Source organism: Aethalodelphis obliquidens, unplaced genomic scaffold, assembly GCF_003676395.1.
Source record: "Aethalodelphis obliquidens isolate GAN/ISIS:26980383/991018 unplaced genomic scaffold, ASM367639v1 scaffold83, whole genome shotgun sequence".
Taxonomy (NCBI): Eukaryota; Metazoa; Chordata; class Mammalia; order Artiodactyla; family Delphinidae; genus Aethalodelphis; species Aethalodelphis obliquidens.
In genome coordinates, this window is record NW_020838027.1 from 7,748,914 (window position 1) to 7,759,002 (window position 10,089).

Consider the following 10,089-nt stretch of genomic DNA (forward strand, 5'->3'; position numbering starts at 1 on the left):
GAAAAAAGCTGGATTTTCGCCATCTGTATTTGTTTTGGGGCCCAACCAAGAAACTGCGAAGGAGAGGGAAGAAGACATTATTAGAACATTTTTTTTGTTTGAAAAACACCTTTAATGTCACAGTCACCATAAAATAAGAGGTGAAAATTGCTCGTGGTCCCAGTGAACTCTATGCAGGGAAAGTTTAGATGGAAGGAGAAAAGACCGAAATGGACAGAGCTCCCGCCCACCCCCATCCCGCGGACCACGGGTCGCGGGGGGCGGGCCTGGGGCGGGGCTTCGTGACGTCACAGGACCAACGCGCCGCCGTGTTGTTTTTGTGCTCCCGAGTCTCGGGAAAAGCCTCCGGGAATTCTTTACCTGGGCCTCCCGTGCCTCTGGACCGGGGGCCCCCGAGACCCCATCTGAAAGCTCTGCGGAGCCGCAGTGCGACGGGGACTGGTCTTTCTGAAGCGGGTCTGAGACACATTGCAATTTGTTCCGAGGGAATCAAGAGGGGAGAGACGCCTTCGTCCGCGAGGGAGGCAGGCCCCGTCCGGGGATCTTAGAAACCCTGCGGTCCATCATGAAGTTCCAGTATAAGGAGGACCATCCCTTTGAGTATCGGAAAAAGGAAGGAGAAAAGATCCGGAAGAAATATCCGGACCGGGTCCCTGTGAGTGTGGAGGGGGAGGGGGAGGAGGGAATGAGTGGGGGGCGGCGGAGTCGTGATGGCTGCCAGAGGCACAGAAAGGTGGTCCCTAAAAGTACTTAACCTGGACGCCCTTCACTACGGAGAGAGCCAGTGGAAGGAACGTTTGCACTGCGGACCCTTTAAAACCCGTATCCCCAGCGCCCGTCCCCATCTTTAGAGCTGACCGCAGTTTTAGAGCGGAGCCTACGTTTGAGTGACTCAGCAGTATTCAGAGGATGTGTGAGCTGGGAGGTACTCCAAATGTGGGCCTTTTTGCGCGAGAATGATTAGGTTGGGACTACCCATTTGCTGCCCTTAAGACTGCATGGAAATTGTTCTGGGAATAACAGATGAGGTGGATTTGCTCCCATCAGTTTTCTCCTTAGGTGGGTCTCCGTTAATCAAGTTGACTTTGGCCCTTATAGCCTTGGGTTTGGGAGGGAAATGTTCGGAAGCCAGTGGATCCTTTATTTTTGTCTCTGAGCGTTAGGGAGCGGGCGTGGGGGGATGGGGGGCGCCCCAAGACAGGCCTGGCCCAGAAAACAAGGTCACGTTCTCCGCGCAGTTGCCTCATCATTCTTGGCTCCGGGGCGTGTGGGGCTGTAGCCAGCCTTCCTCCGGTATTTATTCTGAACACATTGTACCTGGACACAATAAGGAAGGACTGAGACCTTTTTTCTCTCGGGTTTTTGGACTCTGGCGTATGTAATGTAAAACTAGTGCAGGCAGTGAAGAGGGAAGAAATAGTAAGGTATCTTGCTGCATCCGGGCGCTTTCCCCCTCTCCCCCTCCCCCGCCTCCTGCCTGGTTTTTCTCTACTGTGGGCTACGCAGCCGGATGGGAAGGCAGAAGGCTTTAAAGTGTGGTGGAGGGAACAGTCAGTGAGCTTTGGCGATGGGGGACTAGAGACCCTAAGGACCCGAAGACCCTTTATCTTCGGGCAGGGGCATTCGGATAAATATTACAGATAATTTGCAGGTAAAGGAATTGCCATTATCTGATGGTGAGAGGTACTCTTGAATTCCTTTCCAAACCTCATCTAACTTTGATGTTCTTACAGCTGCCAAAAGCGACCTGGGCCGTATAAACCCCTTGCAGTCCTTTTCCTATAAGGGTAGAGGAGATATCAGGGCTGTTCCATTACCCAGGAATTACATACAAAAGGGTTTTCAGCTAAAAAGGAGAGCTAGCCCTATTACCCACTGACGGATTCGTGACAGATTGCTTGCTTGGTCTGTGGACCTTGCATGACTGCTTTAAAAGTTTCCCCCAAATCTTGGTGATACCCCTTCCTACTCTCTTATAGTAATATTTGAAAGTGACAACTAACTTTGATTGATAACTTACCATGTACCTGGGAGTATTCTCAGTTCCCTGTCTATATTCATTCACTTAGTCCTCACACCGTTATAATCCCATTCTACAGAGGCAGGATCTGAGGCACAGAGAACCGAAGTAACTTCCTGAAAGGTTTCACCTGGCTGCTGTGTGGCAGAGCTGGGATTCTGACCCTGGCTGTTGGGCCCTCCATGTCATATTGTTTCTCAATCTCTAATGCAGTTCTGTTCAACAGAATTATTTAAGTGTGCCGTGTGTGCCTCGCAGTGTTAGGTATTGGAAATAGAGAAGTCAACTGTTGCTGCCTTCGAGAGTTCACAGATGGTAGTAGGATGCCAGAACGCATCCCAGTCGGCAAAATGACTACCGTTTATTCAGAACGCTAAGTATGAGGCTCTGTTCCAGGAAGCTCCGTATAAGTCACAAACTCAGAATTGTACTGTTCCTAAATCTAGTTAAAATTCTCATACATTTCCTCAAAACAGTCTTTTCCATTTCAGTCATTTACATGCATTCACCCAGAATATTTCAGCTAATCCCCCCCCTATTTTTGTTCTGCTCATTGTTTGGTGTTAAATGTTTTACTTCTGTGATAGTTTGTAAGCCATTATGACTCTCACTTAGATCTCATGATTCCTCCAGTTAGGTTTTAACCAGTGGTCAGCCTCCTAGCTGCTCCTTAGGTGCTCAGCTTGTGGCCTTCTTTCTAGTTGTGATGCAAAAGGATCTCTACCCTCTGAATCCTGAGATTTGGTGCAAGTTCTGGGCAGAACCCTGAACCTTGCTGTGCTCAAGTGTTGTGTTTACGGAGAAGAGGGTTAGACTAAATGATTTCTAAAGCCCTTTCCCCCTAGACCATTGGTGTCATTAAAGCAGTCACGTACCCTGACTGCTTACGTGACTTGAGTGTAGCCTGAGCACATCTGTAGCTGCCACCCAAAAGAATAGGCGTGCTTGGGCCTTGAGACAGAGTTTCATGAGATTTTGAAGTTACCTTTCTAGCTACAGTGTATTGAAAACCTGCAACATAGCAGGAAACTGTTAGGAAGAGATTGCCTGTTTTTTGAAATTCATGAGCAGCCCTATGGAGTATTAGTCACATTTCACAGAGGAGGAAAACTGAGACCCAAACAGGCAAAGCATCTAGGCCCAGGGCCCACTGTAACTGAAGGGTTCCTGGGAACTTGAATATTTTCTGGTAAGCGAAGGCCTTAATGATTCCTTCTCCCCTCCTTTTCCTCCACATCCAACCCTCTCTTCCCGATGTCACAGTTGCACTTGGCTTTGTCGCTCTCTTTTTCTGCTCCCTTCACATGGTTTCCGTGTCTTATTAATCCAGGCTGGAGCTGCCACGTCATCTCAGAGCTCCTGCGTGACACAAGGCAGCCTCCTTCCCTTTGATTTTATGTGCCTGCGGCCTCCTGTCCATCCTCATTGTTGCGCCATCACTGGTCTCCTCCTGTGCTCTTCCTACTTTTTCTTTTAATTTCTGACTCACATATCACTGCTGCAGTTTTGATTTTTATTTATTTATTTTTTCTTCCGGTTTTATGGAGATATAATTGACATATGGCACTGTATAAGTCTAAAGTGTACAGCATAATGATTTGACTTACATACCTCATGGAGTGATGATCACAGTAAGCTGAGTGAATATCCATAATCTCATACACAGATAAAAAATTAAAGAAGTAGAAAAAAAATCTTGTTTTTTGTGATGAGAACTCTTAGGATTTACTCTCAAAGTGTAATTGACCTACAACACTGTGTTAATTCCTGTTACACAACATAGTGATTTTTTTCTATACATTTCAAAATGATCACCGTGATAAGTCTAGTTAGTTATGGTATGTCACCATATTACTTAGTTATTATTATATTCCTCACACGACGTTTTGTACCTGTGACTCATTTATTTTGCAACTGGATTTATTTTTATTGTTAAGTATGATCACGTCCTTCTGGTCTTCCAGGTGCAGGATTCTTTTTCTGTGCAAAAATAAGTAGGTTTTTCACTTGTTATTCTCTCCCCTTAAATTTAAAAGCTTCAGATTTCTCCAAATCAATCCTTATGTTTAGATCTTTGTAATTTACAAAGCCTTTTCACTTAAAATGTTATGGATTATTCAAGTTCATTGTATCAGTTCCATGCCTCTGTAAAAGATGTGTTTGAAAGTTATCGTCTTCCATTTACTTGTTGGAATGCTGAAGCTCAGAGAGGTTAAGTGACCTGTTGAAGGTCACAAGCTACTAGGGATACTTGTCCAGTGTATATTTCTATTTCTTTAAATTTTCTGTACTTCCCATATCTTCTGCCTAGAGTGATAATATTTTCTAAACTAAAAATCTAAAGCTGATGGTTTTACAGTAGATTTTAAATATTTTTAAATGAAATTAAATATTATATCATATAATATATAAATAGTAAATATATTTATATAATATTTACATTTAAGTATATTTAAATTAATATTAAAAATTTATTTATAAGATATTTTATAAATCTTCATGTATAAAGAGTCTTTAAATTTTACATATCTTTTTTTCTTTTCGTTACAGCCATATATGATCTTTCTAAAACTTGAAATATTATAGAAATATTTAATGCAGACATTGAAAAATCTCTTAAAATCCTAACAGATAATCAGTATTAACTAATGGGTTAGTTATTGTACTGACATCATATTAAAGAATATAAGAACTGTTTTAATACTTACTCTTTTTCAGTTAATAGTGTCTTGAATATATTTTTTTCAGTTCTCAAAAATTTTGACAAAGTATAAAATTTGAACCACATTATCTGTACCTTTAATAAATAGCATTTATATGAAAGAATAAAACTAATAGGTACTCAGGACCATCTGAGAAAATTCAGACAATCTTCTTGGTGCTTTAACTCAATACCAGAAAGTATATCCTATAGAATACCTTACAGGTAATTCGTAATTAAAATCAAGGTTTTAAAATCTTTACTTTTCATAACATGCCCTCCTCATCCTCTTGTTATTGCAGTAATAAAACCATAACCTTATTACGAAAGTCCATTTCCCCATACATTTTGTAAGGGGGAAGGGGGAATAAGAAATGGAAAAGCTGTATCGGCCCTAGACAAACTCACTTCAGATAGGGCAACTGTAGGATGTAGAGGGGAAAATACTAGGTTGGATTCTGCAGTTTTTATCCCCACTTTCTACTTCTCCTCCCAGGTGATCGTGGAGAAGGCTCCCAAGGCCAGGGTGCCTGATCTGGACAAGAGGAAGTACCTAGTGCCCTCTGACCTCACTGGTAATGCTCCTTCCCTCCCCTGACAACTTCCTCCCATGGGAAAGCATTCCCAGTCCTTCCTGTGTGCGTGCGACTGTGGGATTGAGAGGAAGTAGAATTGAAGAGAGTGAGTGGGATTCTCCTGAGAGTTAGGTGATTCAAAAACGGTGATGTCATAGTTCTTTCCCATCACCAATTTCCTTAAGCATTTCCCATGATAGTGCTTTGTTTGATTTAGATGCAGCAAAGTACGAAAGCTTGAAAGAAAAGATCCAACGTCCGTTATTTAAACCGCTTAAAATTCAGCTTTTTTATACCAATTTACTCCAAAAGGAAAACCAGACTAGTTTATTGGGAGAATCACATTTTAGAGATTCTCAGCTGAACACCTTGTCTCAAGCTACAGTTTTTTGTTAATACATCTTGTAGATACTGTTTGGATAGGATACATTCATTCTTCATGTTGATTCTTAATGGAGTAACCAGTGCATCCAGGAGGCACTTGGAAAGATTTTGTAGATGTGTTTGCTCCAGAGTTATTCGATTTGCATATCAGCCTTCTAGAAATCTTCCAGTGTGCTCAGTGAAGGGTAACGCATCGAACCCCACTCATTGCCCCAACATTGGGGTGACTAATTGTGCTGAGATTACTGCAGTCTATGAGACTGCTTCCCGTCACAAGTTTGTCTTAGGTGGGAGTGGGAAGTGTGTTTCTTTCTTTCTTTTTGTTTTTTTCTTCTTCTTTTTGGCTGTGCCACGTGGCTTGCAGGATCTTATTTCCCCGACCAGGGATCAAACCCGGGCCCTGGCAGTGAAAGGGCCAGAGTCCTAACCACTGGACTGCCGGGGAATTCCCTGGAAGTGTGTTTCAAGTCCGATTTAGACAATGATGGGAGTGTTTCAGTCTGGAGACACGTTGTATTCCCTCAAAGGTGTCCTCAGGCCTTGAGTGGATAGGCTAACATTAGGTCTGAAATTGAGTAAAGTGGGGAAGGATTGAGGAATTAAACTCCTCGATGGCATGTCAAGAAATATGCAGGCTTCTTTGAGTGTCACTTTTTATTTCTAACGCTGTAGGACGGTATTGGGCTCTGCTCAGGTGATACGTAAGTCTGGTACTTTTGGAAACAGGTGCAGTAGGATTTTTTTTCTGGATCTTACCGTTCTGCTAACCTCTCATTTTCTTCCTCCTTTCCTTCCTTTTCTAAAACCTTCCTTCATCTAGTTGGCCAGTTCTACTTCTTAATCCGGAAGAGGATCCACCTGAGACCCGAAGACGCCTTATTCTTCTTTGTCAACAACACCATCCCTCCCACTAGCGCGACCATGGGCCAGCTGTATGAGGTAATGGTCCTGGTGACAATACTGTGCAGTCTGGCCTTCTCTAGCTTTTGTCCCAGGTGTGTTATCAACATCCCAGGTGTGTTACCAACATACCTGGGAAGTGGGGCAGGAGGTGTTGTTTATCAGGTTCCTTTCACGAGGCCGTGTCAGGCTCTGGGAGATCAGATGCCACTTGTCCCTTATGGAGTGAGCAGCCCACTAGATTCAGTCCCTTTGAATTCTCTTTTTAGTTTTGCCTTGCTATAGTGTTTTAACATTGGATCGTCTTTATTGAAACAGCAGGAAGTGGTTTCTGACTGCAAAAATTCCAGATAAAATGAAATTTAAAATTACGGCAGTCTGTAAATGGATTCATTTGTCTTCACAGATAAACTCAGTTGGAGGGAATAACTTGAGTGTTTTTATTTGGTTTAATTGGTAAACTGTCAGAATCTGATGAGAAAACTATAATAAAGGACTTTATCGTGCTATATCACCTAAGATTGTTACTGCATTATTATTCCTTAAAGGGTTTCACACAATACTGCCTTCTTTTTGTGTCCCATTAGTGACTTGCACAAACTTTTCTAACAACCTCTCATTTTTATTCCACAGCATACATTCTCTATTAGTTTTTATTCCAGTATCTATAGTTACATTGGATCTATGTTCCCCTTGCCAGAGTGAGCCTTTTAGGGGTCATGTTTGTATCCCTGGCGTGTATGGTGTTCTCCACGAAGGTTTTTGTGAACTCAGAGTTCAGAGTTGAATCCCAGCCACTTCTGCTGCTTCTTCGATGCTCTTTTCAATGGGGACTATGATACCTCCTCTGCCTGCCTTACAGAGTTGTGTGAGGCTCTGAATCCTAGGGATGATGAATGTGATGATGTTTTCTAAACCGTTGTCTTACCTCTTCCCCTAGGACAACCACGAGGAAGACTATTTTCTGTACGTGGCCTACAGTGACGAGAGTGTCTACGGGAAGTGAGTGGCGGAAGCCGGCCGATGGGAGCACCCGGACTCGGGGCAGGGGGAGGGGCGTGTGTGGGGCTTGGGGAGAGAGGGGGGGAGGGCTCCCCCCGTGGAGGAGACAGAAGGTGAAGACATCTGGAAACACTACACTGCACACACCATCACCATATTTTCACATGCTCAATTGATATTTTTTGCTGCTTTCTCAGCCCAGGGAGAAAGCATGTCAGGACAGAGCTGTTTTTTGGCTTCATAGAAAAATGAGGATGCTCTAGTCTCACAACACTGCTGCGAATTAACTTTCGTGGGATTTCCGTAGAAGAATCAGGGGGTGGGCAAGTTGGGGCCAGAGATCGTGGACCACCCGTAACTTTCCGCTCTCCTTCTCTTTGGGCAGAGATTCTATATTTGACATTTGCACAAGACATGTAGGGAAAGGGGATGGGAATGTTCTAGGATCACTGGTAGTGGACCATTCCTGGGGACCAAAAGAGACCCATTGTAATTGAAGCATTGTGACCCCTGACCTCTCCTATGTCCACATCTCCTCCCGCATCCCATTGTCATCTCACAAGCATCACAGTACCCACCCCAGTGGTGGCAGTAGACGTCAGACCCAGACACTTAGATGGAGCTCTCCTTCTGCTGGAAAATAGAGGCCAGGCGTGAGGGATGTCAGGATTGCCAAGAGTCTTGATAGCATTAAACTGGAACTGACCAAGTATTGAGCATCTCTGTCTAACCTGCTTTGCTCTTTGGTGCCCCTTTTCCCCACACCTACCTTGGCCTTGAATGAGCCTCCGCCATTTCCAGTGATAGGCTAAAATCCCTCGTCTGGCATTTCCCAAACTTCACTCCATGGATGGGGACAAAGATGAGTTACGTATGGAAGGGGCGGGTGTGAGGTAAGATGGATTGTCCACAGTCCCCGCTCATGCAGAATTCTTGCTCCCGGGCTGCTGCCCTTCACTCTCACACGCACGGAAATGCCCAGTGAGGGCCAGCTGCTTCCCTCCTTGGGTTTTCACTTACCACAGCTGCTAGATAGAAACATTTGAGAGGGTGACTTTTAGTAGTTCCTGGGGATTCTATCTGATTCTGATCGTTTTCACTTTAGGGGTTATGATGTGGGTGGGAGTGGGAAGCGGGAATTGCACTCAGATGGGACACTTCAGTTCATCTCCGCTAATGAAAAGGGTCCTTCCCGTGGTGGAAATCCGTGTGTCAGTTCTGTCAGCTGCAGGCTCTTGTATCATGAAGTTTCTGCTGTCAGGCCGAGGAAATAAAAGAATTGCGTAAAAACCTGCCGTGAGTTCAGAAATGTCGCTTCTATTTAGTACGTCTTAGAATAGACGGCGTGTGGACTCCAAGCAGAAAACTTAGAGTTGGGGTGGCTGTCGGCTGGGTGCCCACGCGCGGCCAGACGTGTACCCTGCCCGTCACTGCCCAGGAGTCACCGTCCAAAGGTGAATGGAGGCGGGGCAGCGTGCCCAGGGTGTCGGTGCAACGTGGGTGATTTTCTCCTCCGCAGATGAATGCCTTGTCACCGCTTTACGTGTTCCTCAGAGCTGAAGGTGGAAGACTGCCTGCGTTAGAAGATTGGGGGTGGATGGGGGGTGGGGGTGCTTGTTAAGATGCAGATGTCTAGGCCTTGCGCAGATTTGGCTGACTCAGCCCCTCAGCGTAGGCAGCTGCATTTTTAACCGGCTCCTCGTGACTGCTGCACGCTGAGGTTGCAGAGGCGTTGCTCTGGTACCTGGTTTTGCTATTAGTCCTAACCCAACCTGTTCTTTTCACGTCTTGGTCAATAAGAGGCCCCCATCTCCCACGGCGACAAATGGCGCCTCCTTAAGGCTCCTGGGGTCAGAACAAGCTTGATGCCGTCCGAGCTTAGGGAGTCTTCATTCAGGAACCGATATGTAGGTAGGCGGTGGGGTGCCAGTTCAGAGACAGTGAAAAACAGATTAGTACAAATCCCTTTCTGAAAGAACTTCTATCCATTTCTAATCTTTAATCTCTTGCAGGGCTACATCCCCAAGTGCTGTCTACCTCTGTAGAGTTTTATGGAAATACAAGAGTCAGCAGAAAAGAAGTAGATGGTCATAAGGGATCCATGGCAGGATTCCACCCACCACCAAGCCCAAATCACGCCCAGTGTGCTGACTGAGAGTTACGTTAGGACTGAGAGGAAGGGTAGGAGAAGCCCAAGCCCAGCAAAGACCACATGCAGGAAATACAGAAAGTTCTAAGGAATTTTCATGTTGACGTCAAGGCATTGGAAATGGACCCCTGTCACTCCTGGCAGGTATTGGGGTGTTTCTGATAAAGCCAAATGGAAGCTAATACTGGAATTAAGATAATGAACTTGACACTAAAGACTTGCCCACACTACCTAGGAATGAGATTGGATAAATGTTTAAAAGAAAAACACATGGCAGATCTCCCGTCCTCCATACGCATTGGAAGCAGTGGCGCGGGAGACTGTAGGCCATTGCTAAACCAGAGAAGGGCCTTGAATT

The 10,089-nt window shown here is 44.9% G+C and overlaps 1 protein-coding gene across 1 annotated transcript; it reads left to right on the plus strand.

Moving 5' to 3' along the window:
* The first annotated feature begins 311 nt into the window (after positions 1-311).
* Positions 312-8,874, plus strand: GABARAPL1 (GABA type A receptor associated protein like 1). The gene is made up of 4 exons (XM_027093106.1): positions 312-655; positions 5,218-5,296; positions 6,501-6,619; positions 7,521-8,874. The coding sequence occupies exons 1-4, from the start codon at positions 566-568 to the stop codon at positions 7,584-7,586; spliced, it is 354 nt and encodes a 117-aa protein (XP_026948907.1). The 5' UTR covers positions 312-565; the 3' UTR covers positions 7,587-8,874.
* The last annotated feature ends 1,215 nt before the right edge of the window (positions 8,875-10,089 follow it).

Bases quoted from the DNA above. Each gene is read 5' to 3' on its own strand.
- GABARAPL1 (XM_027093106.1), top strand. From the start codon at position 566: ATGAAGTTCCAGTATAAGGAGGACCATCCCTTTGAGTATCGGAAAAAG. The intron at 656-5,217 runs GTGAGTGTGGAG...TTCTCCTCCCAG, and splicing joins AATATCCGGACCGGGTCCCT to GTGATCGTGGAGAAGGCTCC. The intron at 5,297-6,500 runs GTAATGCTCCTT...TCCTTCATCTAG, and splicing joins AGTGCCCTCTGACCTCACTG to TTGGCCAGTTCTACTTCTTA.